Genomic DNA, 17,995 nt, shown 5'->3' on the forward strand with positions numbered 1-17,995 from the left:
TTGTATGCACAGTGGAACGACCTACCGGTCAACTTTTTGGGCTGCATAGGCGATGCAAAGGCAAACATAGAAGTTTCTAGGTGATTAATAAAGCCCAATCAGCACCTGAGCTGCAGCAATCTCAAGGCAACTACGGGTGCTGTTCAGGCACAAACAAGAAAGACAAGTTTGGCAGCCTGGAAGATCCGGACCGGACTGGGCTGAAGCCTGGAATGGGTAGGGACAGCAAGACAGTCTATGGCAGCCTCTGGTTCTGGTCACCAGAGGGCGAGGGAACCACAAACCAAGAAGCAGGCAGAAAGCATACTGAAGCAGGCACAGGTGCAGTGGAGCAATCAGAGCCATGCTGGAAGAAGCCAGCACACAGAGACAGAACCAACTCAGAAAGGACAGACAGAAGCCAGCTCAGAAGCTGACCCCCCAGAAATAAGGTAAGTCTGAGAGGGGTCACGATCACAGACGTGACACTTTGGTCCCAGTGTCTTCTGTTTTATGCAGTGTCTTTTTTCCATTTGATATTTTTTCTCTCACCATGTCCACCATCGTCCTTTGTCCTTATGTGTCCTGTCTACCATCTGTAGCCCTGTCCCTATCCTTCTGTGTTCTGATTCAGCTCTTAAATTCAGCAGTTTCCCCTCCATCCATATCTAGCATCTCTCCTCACTCCCCTCCATCCATGTGCTGTTATGATTCTGTTAGAATCCTGCTAGTCAGACAGTGGAAAGCTTGAAACCGCTCCTGATTGGTCCATCAGGGGCTGAGCTGATATCAGTCTGTCTATTTAAGCTCACCTCTCCCGTCAACCCCTGCTTTGGCGTTTACTCCAAATCTGCTGAAGCCTTCCTTTGCTCTGTGTGAGCTGTTAGCGCTGTGCTTGTGTGGAACTGTTACTCCTCTCCTGGCTGCAGTTTCTATTGCTCTGTCTCTGTCTGCGTGTGTCTAATTACCCCTCTCCCTACACCTGGGGATCTCTGTTTAGTTCGGGTGCTGAGAGGTGAGTTTCCTCTCATTCTGTTCCAGTTTCTTGTTTGCTGCCCTTCCTTCAGAGTTCTCTTCGTCCTGTGTTTGTTTCTGCCTGTCAGGTCCTGTCCTTTGTTTCTCTCCGTGGGGGTTGTTTGTTTGTTTTCTTTGTGTGCCCTATTCCCTGCCTCAGGTTTCTGTTTGTGTGCTGAGCTGGGTTTAACTCTTTGTCTGCAGAGCTTCTCTGCTTCCCTGTTGTCTGCAGTATTCCCTGCCTCAGGTTTCTGTTTGTGTGCTGAGCTGGGTTTAACCCTTTGTCTGCAGAGCTTCTCTGCTTCCCTGTTGTCTGCAGTATTCCCTGCCTCAGGTTTCTGTTTGTGTGCTGAGCTGGGTTTAACCCTTTGTCTGCAGAGCTTCTCTGCTTCCCTGTTGTCTGCAGTACTCCCTGCCTCAGGTTTCTGTTTGTGTGCTGAGCAGGGTTTTTAACCCTTTGTCTGCAGAGCTTCTCTGCCTCTGGAAGTTATCTGTTTAATGCAGTCTTCCCTTGGTGACTGTTCTATTACTTCCCTTACTGTACTGCCTCCTGTTTAATGAGCACTGTTCCTTCCCTGTTTTGCTGAGTGCCTCTGGCTACAGTATCGTATCTCAGTCCCTCACTTGTCGTGTTCCTGTGTATGCTACCCTTTCTCCTTGACTGCCAGCACTGAGAGTGTTGCTGGTGTTCCGGTCCCCGGAGGGGGACACCTTGCTTAGTCTCTTTCTCCCCTCCCTAAGTATGACTCGGTTCCAGGTAGGCCGTGAGGCCCGCATGCATGAGTTCTGAGCGTATCGGTTCCAGATAGGCTGTGAGGCCCACCTGAATGCCCTATCTTCCCCTTTCTAGAAGCGTAAGATTGGTTGCGTGTGTGTGTGCAGGGATTGGTAGCTGGGGTCGTGTGTAGTACCTGTTTGGTCCATCCTAGGCCTTGGCCTAAAAGCTATACTAGACCTCGGCCTAGGCCCAAGGACTCACGTCCAGACTAACATGTGCATCTACTTCCCTCCCCTCCATCCATGTCCAGCATTTCTCCTCTCTCCCTTCCCCTCCATCTGTGCGCATCTCCTTCCTTTGTCTTTCCTTCCCCCCATCCCTGTCCAACATTTCTTCTCTCTTCCCTGCCCTCCACTCCATCCGTGTCCAGATTTCTCCTCTCTTCTCTCCCCTCCATCCATCCATGTCCAGCAACTCTCCTCTCTCCCCTGCCCTCCCCTCCATCTATCCATGTCCAGCAACTTTCCTCTCTCCCCTGCCCCCTTCAGCCATCCATATCCAGCAATTCTCCTCTCCCCTGTCCTCCCCTCCATGTCCAATGATTTCTCCTCTGCCCCTGTCCTCCCCTCCATGTCCAGTGATTTCTCTTCTCTCCCCTGCCCTCCCCTCCCATCCCATCCATGTACAGTGATTCTCCTCTGCCCTCCCTTCCCATCCATGTCCGATTCTCCCATCCATGTCCAGTGACTTGCCCCAGCCCCTGAGTTTGAGGTACTACCCAGCCCCACCTGCCTGCCCTCAGCTCCCTAAAAGCCCTCCTCTCCGTAATACTCTCTGGCCATGATGTCTTCAAACAGCTCCCCACCAGTGACCAGGTCAAAGACAAGGTAGTGGAAACCTTCCTCAGAAATACTATCATGAAGGCGCACAATGTTTGGGTGCGTTAAAAGTCGACAAATCCGGGCTTCACATTCCAATTTCTGATGGTCTCTGGTGGACAGCTTTCTGGTATTGATAATTTTTGCAGCATATTCCTGGGATGTGCTTTTCTTCACACATCTGCACACTACAGAGAAGGCCCCCTTGCCGAGCTCCTCGTAGAGCTGGTAGTCGTTGGTAAAGCGGGTGCATGTTGCAGTGGTGGCCATGTTAGGATTGTGGGATCCACTTGGGCATGGGGCAGAGAGGAGAAGGAGGCTGTGGCGGGTCTGATCTGGGCAGGGTGGCAGCTGCTGCTGTTGCTGCTCTTCCCTCCCTCTTGTCTCTGTGCACTACACAGTCACTGTGGGCCGGGGTGGGGAGGGACTACACCTTTTTATTTTAAGTCGCAGCGATGGCTCACCTCCAACCTTTTCCTTCTCGCTCAGTGTCCCATCCTCGCGGAAACAGGAAATACCTCATCAGGGGAAGATGGAACATTGAGCGGGAAGGGAAAGGCTGGAGGTGAGCCGTCGCTGCAAATTAAAATAAAGAGGTTTAAACATTGGGTGGCCACAGCAGGAATGGAAAGGAGGGCTGTCGGGCAGCTGAGGGCGGGCTCAGTGGGGGTGGGCATTGGCATGGAAGATACAATTTTGTTTTGGCATATTGGGGGTATATTTGGAGAAAGACGCAGGCGGGGAAGGTCACAGCTGGGCTGGGGAGGCATAGCCTCCCCTAGGCCTCTTATACGGGGCACCTATGGTTTCCCTTGACTCTTGAATGCTGAGTGGCACAGTCCTGTGTATTTCTATAAGTGGTTTCCCTTAATCCTTGAATGCTTTGTAGCACAGCCTTGTGTATTCCTATAGGTGGCTTCCCTTTTCCCTTGGGTGTTGTGTGGCACAGCCTAGTGTATTTGTGTGCTGTATGGTACAGCCTAGAGTGTTCCTATGGAGCTTCGCTCCTATAGAGTCTGTGTCCCATTCTGTCCTTGGCTTTCTCTTCCCGTGGTCGAAGCCTGTACCTGCCAGCTTCTTGTCTGTTGCCCTTCCTTTGTGTCTAGCTAGCACTGTGTGCGTTGCAAGTGCTCCAGTCCCTCCTGGGACCCCTCGTTGTTCTTTTTCCCTTCCCTAGTGTGTGACTCAGTTCCAGATTGGCCGTGAGGCCCGTACGCTTGGACTCTGTACGAGTGGGTTCCCGTTCGGCCGTGAGGCCCGCCTGAGTGGTCTATCTCCCTTTTCTGCTGGTGCTGGTTGAGTGACCTGAGTGTGCAGGGATTTGTGGCTGTGGGTTTGCATAGCGCCTGTTTGGTCCACTCTAGGCCTTGGCCAAGATCCTTCCTAAGCCTCGGCTTAGGTTCAAGGGCTCACGAATGGATTAACAATAGACTGGTATAGCTGTTCCAAATCTCTCGGTATACCTTATGCCTTCTAGACATTGAGAAAGAGTATTGTAAAGACATCCACTGTACCATTTCCTTCATGAGGTTATGCCATTAAATTGTGGACAGGGGTGTTGGGTCTGCCCATAGTTGTGAAATTTTTTAACTAACAGGGTGGCTGTCATAATAAACTGACGTTGTGCTTCATTGAGGCCCTCACTTCTAAGCTGGCCCTCATCACACAATAATATCGCGGTGTATGACCATTCAAAAGAGTGCTGTAAGGTCCATTCAATGACTGCCAAGGAGCGAGACCACAACTGCAAAAGCGTTGGGCACTCCAAAAAGGAGTGAAGGAGAGTGCCTGGAGAAGAGTGACATTTTATGCACAAATCATCATCCCATAATCCCAAAGTTTTGCCCTGCTGTCTGGTTATATACACTCTATGCAGGATTTTATATTGGATAACCTGAAGTGCAGCATTCGCTGTGGTCCTGGATATAATCTCAAACGTCCCTCTTATGAGATCCCAGGAAATTGTCTCACCCAAGTCTGCGTTGTCCTCTATCAGGTGGTACCACTGTGAAAGTTTATTGAAGAAGGCAGGCATATTTAAAAACACGTTATCTAGCTGGGTGAAATTTAACTGGGAACCCACGGATCATGCCACAGAATTGTAGTAATCTCTTACATGTAAAAACTGAGAATTGGAAAGGTTCCACGCTCTCTTGATCTGATTAAAGGTGGGAAAATGGGAGCCCCCCAATTCCATCAGGTGACCCAGATACCTTTAACCAACGCCGAAAGGTACCCTGCCTCACACCAGCTGGGACTTCAGGATTATTTATCAGAGATAGAAACAGATACACCTTCCCTGCTCCCCCTATAGTGATCCTCCACCATCTCCATGCCTTGCTCAGAGCTAATATAAACTGGTTCCTCCCCAAATTGCTCCCCGTAGGCTGCCTCCGGCTTTGCAGAACAAAGAATACATCCAGAGGAGCGCACCACTCTGCCAGAAACCAGGAAGGGCATTCTTATCAGACAAAGTATGTAGCTCACGCACCCATCTCAACAGTGAGGCCACAATGTAAAACCTAAGATCTGGGAGACATACTCCCCCTTGGATCTATCATGAGTTAGTTTAGCAAAAGTAATACGGGGTCGCTTAGAGTGCCAAACAAATGAGCTGATAACGCCGCAATAAAATCCCTCCTCTCTCTGTGTCACCCACAAAGGCAACATTTGTGCTCTGTGCACTTCTGCCTAGCCCAGTTTATTGTCTGAGATTCTTGCCTGATTTTAGTCTAGTCTTTGTGTAGTGTCTCTTGTACTGTATTGCTTGTTTCCCAGTCTTGTTTCTTGTTTGTATTTCTCTGTCTAGTTCTTGGTTGTCTGTGTTTCTTGTTTAGTGGCTGCCTGGCAGCTTTCAGTTTTGTCTCTTACCTGTCTGTGTTTCCTTTCTTAGTGGCTGCTTTGCAGCTTTCAGTCCTGACCCTTAAACCTGTCCATTTCCTGCCTAGTGTAGTATTGTCTGTCTGTGAGTCCTAGCCCAGTTTCCTGCCTTGCTGCCCATGTATATTCCTTTCCCTTCTGACCCTTAGTCCTACCCTGTTCAGCATAGTTGGTTTCCAGTTCCTGCCCTGTCCGGTAAGTCCTGCAGGCCACCTGCACCTGGGGGCTCAACCCCTGGGGAATGGTGGTCAAGTGCAGGTGAAGTCTAGCTGTCCCTGCCAGAGTTCTGCCTTGTCTCTGGTGTGGGGTGGTTTTGCCTGCCGTTACTGCTCCTCGGCAGTGGTCCAAGGGCTCACGAACCCAGGTTCTGCTTTGAAAGCCTGACACAAAGCGAATAGAAAAACTAAATGCTCAGACAACAAAGGTAGAAAAAAGTATTTTATTCAGAATTTATTAATTGGAATATGCCAGCTTTTGGAAATGTGCATCTGTGATATATTGCATTTACGTTTTAATTTCTCTAGTATTGCTGCATGCTGAGTCTGACTTCTTGAGGTAACTTTCCAGTTCAGTATTTTGCCTTCATATGAGATGTTTATGAAACTGGCAGAGATCCACAATGGGTCAGGAAAGACTGACAGCTTTATGTTTACTGAACATTGAAAGAGATCTTGTTGGAGCAGATCATTGCAGGGGCGTAGCTACGGGTGGGCCTGGATGGGCCCAGGCCCACCCAATTTAGCCTCAGGCCCGCCCGCCCACCCACCCAGTGTCCGAGTCCGAGTCCATCCCCGTCCGTCCGTCCATATCTTCGAATCCTCGCCCGCAGCGGTGAACTGGCGAGCAGGCACTATGCTAAAGTAGTAAAAGCAGCAAGCCGGCAGGTTTGAGCTCATCCTTCACTTCCCTGCCTTCTCTGCGTCCCGCCCGCCTGAAAGGAAATGACATCACAGGAAGGCGGGACGCAGAGAAGGCAGGGAAGCGAAGGACGAACTCAAACCTGCTGGCTTGCTGCTTTTACTACTTGAGCATAGCGCCTGCCCGCCAGTTCACCGCTGCAACCTCAGGTGTGGAGTGCAAGTGAGCCAGCCCACGGAAGCCATTTGGTAAATTTCTGTTTCCACTCCCCCGCGCAGCTGTCGCGTCGCCGTTCATTCAAAACACAGCAAGCAAACCTGTGAACTGCTGCATCCACATTGTTGTTCTTTGCCAAGAGATGAGAGATGCTGCGAAGGGGGAGAGAGGGGGGTGGAAAGAAACAGGATGGATGGGGGAAATTCTGGCCACAGGAGAGGGGGGCAAGACAAAAGAGAGAAGTGACAGGAAGATGTTGGAAGAGGGTGAAGGGTGGGGAGAAGAGAGAGAGCAGATGCTGGGCTAGAAGGGTGGAGGGAGAGAGACATTGGGAAATGTGGAACCATGTGGGAGAGGCCAAGGGGGTGGCAAGGAAATGAACGCATGGAGGATGGTGATTACAGGGGAAAGAAATATGGTAAGGGGGAATAGATTGAAGATGGAAGGGAATGGATGGCTGGGGAAGTAGAGAGATGGGGAATAGGAGAACTAGTGGGTGAAAAGGAATCTGAGAGGTAACTGAAAAGTAAAACAAAGGAAAAGGGGTTAGACAGGATAAAATTTGGGTGGACAGAGCAGAAAAGAAAAAAAAAAAGAGAGGAAAGAGCTAAAATGGAAAGGTCAATATGTCAGAGGCAAGTGAAGTGAGGGAATGGAACAAGAGAGGAGAAAAAGACAAATGGACAGCAGCTGCTTGAAGAAGAAATAGCAGAAAGATTGGAAAGTTCAAAAGAGAAACTGGATCAACATGATGGAAAAAGAAAATGACCAGACAACAAAGGTAGAAAAGGCATTTTATTTTGAATCTTAAATGAAATATGATAGCTTGAGAAATGTGCATAGTGGATGTCACTTTCCTCATGAGCTAAAGTGTTTCTGTTTCTATTTTGAGTTGGGAGGTGCTGGGGGAGAGGTGGAGAATAGGGGGAGGAAGGGGGCGGAGCAGAGAAAATTTTGTGCCCACCCTCTTAGGGCTCTGGCCCACCCAAAATTGGCTGTCTGGCTACGCCACTGGATCATTGACACCTATGATGTGAAGTCTAGTCGCCGGATGTTACTTCACTAATGTGACCATTTCATTTTGGGATTTTCCATGGATGGAAATAGCATTTAATAATTGATAACATTTTTTGAATAGTATACATTGGTTAATATATGCTTTGAGCAACCACTTTTTTTCTTTGACATACGATATATATCTAGTATCTAAGTTTAATAAAAGGTATTAATTGTGACTATTTTACTTTTACTTATTTTTTTTCTGTGTGTTGTCAGACAATTATGGATATAAGCCCCACCCCTGGTACCACCCCTAACCCTGCCCCCTTTAGCCTCCCCAAACAGTTAGGCCACCGACCGCCTATGAGGGAAACCACACACAAGGTTGTGCCACAGAGTCAAATAACCAGGGCTTTTTTTGAGGGGGTACTTGGGGGTACTGAGTACCGGCACCTTTTCCACTGTCTGCTAAACTTGACCCATGGTTCTTGTATTTTAATGAAAGAGCTCAGGTTCTACATACAAATTCTGCCTTGTCATAGATTCTATGACTGGTTGCAGGGGTCCTGGCTATTATGGGGTGAGTCCCTCAATGATCACCCCTGAAGGGTGGCCTGGCATTTGAGTACCGGCACCTTTTTTGCTAGACAAAATGCACTGCAAATAACAGACACTAGAGGCAAAGGGAAAAGGAAGCAAACAGGGAAAGCTGCCTTTACATACACCCGACAGATAAGGAGCAATGCTTACAGGACTCAGGAGACAACCACAGCAGACAAAGAGTTAAAGCAGGCTAAAGGGCAGGGCTGCTAACAACACTCATGTCAGGAAGAAGCAGGGCTTACACTGTAGTCAAAGGTTTAAAGCTAACAAAAGAAAAACACAAAAAATGTTCCTACCAGAACTCTGATACATATATATCTGTATCAGTTATATAATTTTCACCAAGGATTGTGGGGTGTTTTTGTACCCTACCAGAACTCAGCAGCACACAGAGACAGAGCACCCACAGGTGCAGGAAAGCAAGGTAATCAGGGAAAGCAACTTAGCTAGGGAAGGAAACAAGCCTACGCTGGGAACAACCAGCACACAGAGACAGAGCTGACAAAGCACTCACAGGTGCAGGGAAGCAAGGTAATCAGGGAAAGCAGCTTAGCTAGGGAAACAAACAAGCATACGCTGGGAACAACCAGCACACAGAGAAGCTACGAGCAATAAGAGGAGTAAACAACTCCCAAGAAAGCACAGTGTGCTACTAGCACAGACAGAGAGAGGTTAACAGGCTTCAGATGACCGGGATCAAACGCTAAAGCATAGACTGAAGGGAGAGGTAGGCTTAAATAGATCTGACCTCTGACGTCTGCTCAGACGTCAGCTCAATCCCTAACAGGCCAATCAGAAGCGAGTCCCAGTCATTCCCCTGCCTGTCTTAGCAGAATCATAACTTCTATATCTGAGGGAGGGGGATGCTGGGCTTTAGGATCCCTAGATGAGGGATCGTTTTTTGGATGCGAGTGTTTACTGGAGACATGGGCGGGAGGGAGGGGGTTGGGATGTACTTTGTGGGAAGGGGACATGTAAGAAAATGTCAAGGGAGGAGTCGAGTTTATATGTCTTTGTTTATAATAGTTTTTCCCTATGAATACATGTTATAGTTGGCTTTTAAAGTGGCCTTATGTATGCAATTTTTTCTCTTTCTTGGTGTTGGATATTTGTCCTTGTAATTTTTCAATCATACCGTTGATTCAATAAAGATATTGAAAAAAAAAAACGAAAAAGGAATGTCTAGCATAGCAGGAAAGATCATCATAGAGAGACAGGGTAGAAGGGAGCAGCAAGAGAGGGGGAAAACAAATAATTAGAGTGCTGCTTGCTGGTGACTAGTCAGCCAGGGTCCCAGAAAAGTCTGAGAAAATAGGTGAGTCTTTAGTAAAGACCTGAATTTCTTATAGGAGGCTTCAGATTTTAGTGGTAAGGACAAGGCATTCCATAAGAAAGGCACTGTGCAAAAACAAAATGCAGAGTGCCTTGTGGATTCCTGATGATGGCAAAAGATTGGCAGTATAGTTAGATGATGTCTGGATGAAGTGTGCAAGGTTTGGGATGGTGTATAAGGGGAAATTAGGGAAGAGAGGTAAGGTGAGATCAAAGGATGGAGGACCTTATGTGTTAGGGTTAATATTTTAAAATGAATCCTCTAGTTGATAGGCAGCCAAGGATGATGTATAAAGAGCAGAGTGACATGATCATATGGTTCGCAGTGTGTCAGAAGTGTAATAGATGTATTCTGGACAGACTCCAGTCACTCCCCCCCCCCCCCCCCCCCCCCCATAGTCAAAACTGTTTGGCCAGGAATGGCTGAATATCCCTGTTAGTGGCTAGTCAGTTAGGCACAGATATTCAGTTCCAAACCGGCTATGTTGAGCGGTCAAAATAGGCTGCTTAAATAACAGGCCTATACTTGACTGCTAAAAAGTTAATCAGTTAGTGCTGAATATTTGCATAGCCAATTAACTTTTTAGCGGCCAAAATAAACCTGGATATTCAATGCTGGTCGCTGGATGCAGCCCGGCATTGAATAACTGGGTTTAATGCCGGTGGCAGATAGCAAACGTGCTACCCACTGCTTGCTGAATATCGGACCTTTTATCACAGAAGTAGGAAGACTAGCATAGATGATGTTAACGATAGTCGAGTTTTGAGGTGACAAAGAAAGTAAATTAAGGTAGCGCAAGAAGTTTCATCTAGATACATCTAGATAATTACGGATGAAACAAATACATCTGAGAGCTAGAAAACTTGAGTGTATTACAGAATTTAGGTGAGGATGGAAAGTCAATTATGAATCAAAGATGACTCCAAGATATCGTAAGGAATCAACTAAAGTTATGGGGCATCCTTGGAGAGTTGGAACAGCTGAAATTTGGAGAAGTCAACCTGTAATCCAGGAAGCAATAGTTTAGATGGATTAAGAAGGAGACAATTCATGCCGAGCCAGTCTCCAATAGAATTAAGGCAGGATTGCAGTGCAATAAGTGAAGGTTTATAGGGATCTTATATAGAAAGTAAGAGGATGTCATTGGCATAAATGTATGCAATGATAGAATGACTTTGAATAAGGGATGCCAGTAAGCTGAGGAAGATATTGAAGAGAACAGGGACAAGGATTGAGCCTTGAGGCACACTACATGGCAAAGCAAAGAGGGGGAAGGGTGGCCACTCAAAACTCAAAGTCCTGGATTTCAAGCATGCTGACTTTAGTAAAATGGGGAAATACCTAAGGAAGGAGCTGATGGGCTGGGAGGACATACGAGAAGTGGAAGGACAGTGGTCCAAGCTGAAAGAAGCTATAAATAGGGCCACAAACCTTTATGTAAGGAAAGTAAATAAAAGCAAGAGAAAAAGGAAACCGCTATGGTAGCGGCTGAGAAAATAAAGGCTAAAGAGTTCGCGTTCCAGAAATACAAAAAAATTCAAGACGAGGAACACGGGGAGGAATACTGGAGGAAACTGAAAGAAGCCAAGAGAGAGGTACGTCTGGCGAAAGCGCAAGCGGAAGAACAAATGGCTAGAAAGGTAAGGAGGGGTGACAAAAATTTCTTCAGGTACATTAGTGAAAGGAGAATGACTAAAAAGGGAATTGTGAGACTAAAAGATACTGCAAACCGCTATGTAGATAATGATGAAGAAAAGGCAAATTTGCTAAATAGATACTTTTGTTCTGTTTTTACTGAAGAAAATCCGGGAGAAGGACCACGATGGATTGGCAAAAGTTCATTTGAGAATGGAGTGGATATAGCACCGTTCACGGAAGAGAGTGTGTATCAACAACTAGAAAAACTAAAGGTGGACAAAGCCATGGGACCGGATGGGATCTACCCCAGGATATTGAGGGAGCTCAGAGAGGTTCTGGCGGGTCCTCTTAAAGATTTGTTTAATAAATCCTTAGAAATGGGAGAGGTTCCGAGGGATTGGAGAACGGCGGAGGTGGTCCCTCTTCACAAAAGTGGTGATAGGGAAGAAGCTGTAAACTACAGGCCGGTAAGCCTCACTTCGATTATTGGAAAAGTAATGGAAGCGATGCTGAAGGAAAGGATAGTGAATTTCCTGGAAGAAAATGAGTTGCAAGATCCGAGACAACATGGTTTTACCAAAGGGAAATCATGCCAAACGAATCTCATTCTTTGATTGGGTGACCGGAGAATTGAACCGTGGATGTGCTATAGACGTAATCTACTTAGATTTCAGCAAGGATTTTGACACGGTTCCCCACAGGAGGCTCTTAAATAAACTGGATGGGCTGAAGATAGGACCCAAAGTGGTGAACTGGATTAGGAACTGGTTGACGGACAGGCGCCAGAGGGTGGTGGTGAATGGAGTTCGCTCGGAGGAGGGAAAGATGAGTAGTGGAGTGCCTCAGGGATCGGTGCTGGGGCCGAATCTGTTCAATATATTTGTAAGTGACATTGCCGAAGGGTTAGAAGGTAAAGTTTGCCTATATGCGGATGATACTAAGATTTGTAATACAGTGGACACCCCGGAGGGAGTGGAAAACATGAAAAAGGATCTGAAAAAGCTAGAAGAATGGTCTAAGGTTTGGCAATTAAAATTCAATGCCAAGAAATGCAAAGTGATGCACTTAGGGAGTAGAAATCCAAGAGAGGCGTATGTGTTAGGCGGTGAGAGTCTGCTAGGTACGGATGGGGAGAGGGATCTTGGGGTGATAGTATCTGAGGATCTGAAGGCGATGAAACAGTGTGACAAGGCGGTGGCCGTAGCTAGAAGGTTACTAGGCTGTATAGAGAGAGGTGTGACCAGCAGAAGAAAAGATGTGTTGATGCCCTTGTACAAGTCGTTGGTGAGGCCCCACCTGGAGTATTGTGTTCAGTTTTTGAGGCCGTATCTTGCTAAGGATGTAAAAAGAATTGAAGCGGTGCAAAGAAAAGCTACGAGGATGGTATGGGATTTGCGTTACAAGACGTATGAGGAGAGACTTGCAGACCTGAACATGTATACCCTGGAGGAAAGAAGAAACAGGGGTGATATGATACAGACGTTCAAATATTTGAAAGGTATTAATCCGCAAACGAACCTTTTCCGGAGATGGGAAGGCGGTAGAACAAGAGGGCATGAAATGAGATTGAAGGGGGGCAGACTCAAGAAGAATGTCAGGAAGTATTTTTTCACAGAGAGGGTGGTGGATGCTTGGAATGCCCTCCCGCTGGAGGTGGTGGAGATGAAAACGGTAAAGGAATTCAAACATGCGTGGGATAAACATAAAGGAATCCTGTGCAGAAGGAATGGATCCTCAGGAGCTTAGCCTATAATGGGTGGCAGAGCTGGTGGTTGGGAGGCGGGGCTAGTGCTGGGCAGACTTATATGGTCTGTGCTGGGGCTGGTGGTTGGGAGGTGGGACTAGTGCTGGGCAGACTTATACGGTCTGTGCCGGGGCTGGTGGTTGGGCGGTGGAGATAGTGCTGGGCAGACTTATACGGTCTGTGCCAGAGCCGGTGGTGGAAGGCAGGGATAGTGCTGGGCAGACTTATACGGTCTGTGCCAGAGCTGGTGGTGGAAGGCGGGACTGGTAGTTGGGAGGCGGGGATAGTGCTGGGCAGACTTATAGGGTCTGTGCCAGAGCTGGTGGTTGGGAGGCGGGGTTGGTGGTTGGGAGGCAGGGATAGGGCTGGCCAGACTTATACGGTCTGTGCACTGAAGAGGACAGTACAAATAAAAAAGTAGCACATATGAATTTATCTTCTTGGGCAGACTGGATGGACCGTGCAGGTCTTTTTCTGCCATCATCTACTATGTTTACTATGTTTAAGTGGAAAAATGTGTAGCAACAGAGAAGCTTCTGCTAGAAAATCAGAGGTGAACAATTTGTGGAAGAGTAGCCTAGTGGTTAAGAGCATCAGTCTGAGGTGGCTAGTTCAAATCCCACTACTGCTCCTCCACATTGAATGGGCTGTGTTGGCATTACTGCACTGGCAGCCGCTAGTGTGTCTTTGTAAAAGAGGGGGTTAGAAATTAGAAAAGGGCCCTTTTACTAAAGCTTAGCACATGCTAATGGACATTAGCATGTGCTAAGTGCCATATTGCCCATAGGTACAAAATAGGATACACAGCATTTAGTGCATGCTAATGTCCATTAGCACATGTTAAAAGGGCCCTTAGTAAACATTTGCATGTGTTCCACTACATGCAAAAGTTTATTACTTCAGAGGAGGCAACTTTTCAAATTTTTTCTCAAACTGACATATGCTGATTGATTTATATTAAGGGTTATTTGGATTTGAATTTAGTTCATGTTTTTCTCAGTAGATCGTGGAGAAAAATGCATAAAACCTATAACACTGCTGAATTTATGCATTTTTACATGTATAATCACTCCCTGTGAAAAAATGTGCAATTTAGTACATCAGCCTGAAGGACTTTAAAATTGTTACAGTAAATAAATCAAAATTATAATATTTTAGCTCCCTTTCCTTCTATTGCTACTGTTTGCATGTTTTCTTTTCCCATTTCACCGAATATGGAAGACTATGATTTGAACAGAACTTTATTTTACCAAGTTTCCTCTATGCTTATTTCATTAAAACATTGATAACTTAGAATAACTTATAATTGTTGTTTCAGTGCCTGTGCAAGGATAACCTTTACCCTATGATAGGGTTCTTTGGCAAGGGCTATGGGAAGAATAATGAGCCAATCAGGGGCTACCTGCTGACGTTTCTCATTGCAGTGGCGTTCATTCTTATTGGTAAGGGCATTCAGTTTTAACACTTTGATTTATAATGAATTATACAAAATTAAAAACAAAAAATTGCATGGGCAGAGAGAGTGCCATTTTGGGGATCATTTTATTGCATTTGATTACAGGGCTCCTCAAACAAGTTCAAGGTAAAGTACAATTAAAAACGTAAAAAAAAAAACCCATACAAAATCACAACTCTTCCACCCTGTGGCCACCTACCCCACCATCTCCTTTCCTTCCCCTTCAGACCATATCCAACCTCTGTCTCCCCCTAAATCCCAAGTCTCAATCAACCCAATATTCAATGCAAAGACAACAAACAGTCATTCAAAAGAACAGACCATGATAGCACAAACTACAAAGTCCTCATTTGGTGACCAGAAAACTTGAGGCCAAATGCTTGGCTGACAAATCCACTTTTACCTTTTTTGTAAAGGACAAATTAGTGCCCTCTAAATTTAACACACAAAACAACATACTGGGAATTAGATTCTATAATGTAGTGGCAGCCAATATAATGACAGAAACAGTGGGGATCCATAATTATACCATTTTCCCCCAAATAAGCGTCCATTTGCTGACCAGACATGATGTCCCAGGAGGTGTGTTGTCTGCCTAATGCCAAGATTTGATATGTTATAGAGAATTTGTCATGACTCATCAAGCCTACTGACTATTATCTGAAGCTGTGTATCCATGCTGGCTCAAATAATACTGCTAGTTACCTCACCAAATGTATCAAAAGTGACTTCATGGCTCTGAGAGAGCGTGAAGCAGATAGGTACACAGGTGGTGTTCTCATTGATTCTCTCTGTCAGGGGTAAAAGCCAAAGCAGACAAGCTAGCATCTTGGAGATGAATGCATGGCTGTGCAGATTGTGTCACCGAGAGTATTTTGGCTTCCTGGACCATGAGATGATTTTCCAAGGGCTACAGAACAGAGATGAGTTCCACCTTTCAAAGACAGGAAGAAGTGTCTGCCACAGCTGCAGAAGGTTTTAAACAAAAGTTGTTTGGGATGAATGAACAAAGCCCCAAGACAATTGAAATCCTCAATTAAGTAAAACATTAACGGGCCCATTTACCAAACTGTGGTAAAAAGTAGCCTTAATCTGTCCTTATGCGGGTCATTTCCACATGCTCAGGCCATTTTTACCGCCGGGGTAAAATGGCAGATTTTTCTATTTTCCTTATTAATGGCCATGTGTTAATTTTTTCATTAGCATGTGAGCCCCTACCACCACCTATTATTTAAGTGGTAAGGGCTCATGCGCTAAGCACGCTCTAATCAGTTAGCGCACAGCAATGTAGCTGTGCTAACTGATTAGCACAGAACACACCCACTCTCCACCCCCAGACCTACCCACAGCAATAAAAAATACATTTCATTTTTTAACTCGTGGGTAGTGTGCACAAATCCAAAAATTAATGCGGGATGCCTCAACATGCCCCATAGTAAGGCATTTTTTTGCTATGGTAAGCATGCATTAGTGCTTACTGCAGCTTAGTAAAAGGACCCCTAAATATCTTTATAGAAAAGAGGCAAAACAGAAACATCTGGAAAGCTGTGTATACTAATACCTGTAGTATGGGAAATCAGATTCTGGATCTACAGGCTATGATAGAAGATACTGTCTGGAATTAGTGGTGATTCCTGAGATGTGGTTCATGGAAAACCATCAGTAGGATATAGTTATACTAGAGTATAATCTATGTAGGAAAGACAGGGTAAGAAGAAAGGGAGGAGGAGTGTTAAAGATATTATAAAAATGACAGAATTGCAGGACTTCAGGTAAGGACAGGGCCACCGAGAGGGGGGGGGGGGGGATGGGGGGACAAAATTCCCCAGGCCTCGAAGGGGGGCTCGGTGCCAGGGTTTCTGTCTCGTGTCCCAACAGGAGCAGGAGAGAGAAAACTCCAGCCATGCCCCGGGCCCGGCTCAGTCACTTGGCGGCCATGGGTAAGGAAGACGCATGGTGGGTTTATCTGGAAAGACAGAATGGAAAATATATTTTACACGTGTGATATACCAAGTACAAGCATTTTGCGGACCAGAGGAGGCGAACTGCTCCAGTATTCCAACCGGGCCAGAAAGTCTGGCTCAGCACCTGGTTCTTAAGACTACGGCTGCCATCACTAAAGTTCGCGCCCCACTTCATCGGTCCTTTCCCGGTCCAATCCCGGATAGGAGCTGTCACCTACCGCTTATTGCTACCTAAGAACCTGCGTGTACATAACGCATTCCATGTTTCTTTGTTGAAACCCTTTGTGAGCTCCCACTAGCACGCAGAAGCAAAGGAAGGTACTTCTCCTGACTCTGAACCAGACCCTGAATTTGAGGTTGAGGAGATCTTGGATTCCAAGAGACAGCGGGGAAGACTGTGCTATTTGTTGTCTTGGAAGCACTACAGTCCTGAGGACAACTCCTGGGAGCCGGCCAGTAATGTCCATGCTCCAGAGCTTGTCCTGGAATTTCATGCCCGATACCCCTCGAAGCTGGGACCAGGACAGAGATGGATGCTTCCAGGGAGGGTACTGTCGCATCCTTCACCTGTTCGGCGCTCCTCCCGGATAGTCCGCTCCCCAGTTCTTTGTGGGGTGGACGAGTGTCAACCAGAGTGGTATCACACTCCTTCCTCTCTGCGCTTGGTGGCGGCCATCTTGGGAGGCTCAGTCGGAGCAGTGCCTGAGCAGCAGCCATCTTGGATGGCTCATGATGGCGGCCATCTTGGATGGTGCATGGAGGGCGGCCATCTTGATAGGCTTTTTCATGCTAGTTCTTGGAGAACAGCCAATGAGGTTCCTCGCCGTTCACCTGTGCCTAGGTTTCTCTGATGGAAGGACTATTTAAGGCTGTTTTTCCCCTCAGTAGTTGCTTCGGCTTCTACCTTGGTGGATTCTGTGGTGATTCTCCTGACAATGTCTTTCCAGACCTGACCTCTGCTGGAATCTGATTTATCTCTGCTCGCTGCCTGCCTTGATCTCTGCTGGAACTTGACTACTCTTTGTTTGCTGCCGGACCTGACCTCTGCTGGATCCTGACTTCCCTGGTCTGTCGCCTGCCCTACTGTTGCTGGAGTCCTTCCACTCTCTGCTTCTGGCCCTGCAATCCCTGTAGGTTCCTGAAGCCCTGTAGGCTGCCCGCACCTGGGGGCTCAACCCCCAGGGAACAGTGGCCTTCCCAGGCGAAGATTCAGGGTTGCTCGGCCGCCCAGTGGGACACGGACTCTTGGACCGTGCTCCGACTGGGCACAAGGGCTCACGAACATCCCAGCACAGTACAAGTACCGGGCAGACTTCTACAGTCTGTGCCCTGACAAAGACAAGGACAAATCAAACTCGGGTATACATATAAAGTATCACTTACCATGTAAAATGAGTTTATCTTGTTGGGCAGACTGGATGGACAGTACAGGCTTTATCTGTCGTCATTTACTATGTATGTAACACTTCAGATGGAGAAAGCTTGTTGCCCAATGTCCTCAGATGAATGAAAGGAACTAAGAAAAAGAAGAAAAATCAAGTTTATTATATTGCCACATAAGATGATTTTATTCATGCCTTTTTCAGTAGTAGCTCGTTACATTCAAGTACATTAGGTATTTCTCTGTCCTTGGAGGGTGTGCAATCAAAGGGACCTTTTACTAAGCTGCGCTAGGCACTAACATGCTCCTAATGCAGGAAAAATGGCCTAATGCC

The 17,995-nt window shown here is 46.7% G+C and overlaps 1 protein-coding gene across 1 annotated transcript in view; it reads left to right on the forward strand.

The window, feature by feature from the left end:
- SLC12A3 (solute carrier family 12 member 3) overlaps nucleotides 1-17,995 on the forward strand; it is a 1,234,282-nt gene that overhangs the window by 595,848 nt on the left and 620,439 nt on the right. Inside the window, 1 exon segment of the mRNA XM_030203718.1 lies at nucleotides 14,179-14,302. Coding sequence (XP_030059578.1) covers nucleotides 14,179-14,302 — 124 coding nt within the window.

Source organism: Microcaecilia unicolor, chromosome 5 (assembly GCF_901765095.1).
Source record: "Microcaecilia unicolor chromosome 5, aMicUni1.1, whole genome shotgun sequence".
Taxonomy (NCBI): Eukaryota; Metazoa; Chordata; class Amphibia; order Gymnophiona; family Siphonopidae; genus Microcaecilia; species Microcaecilia unicolor.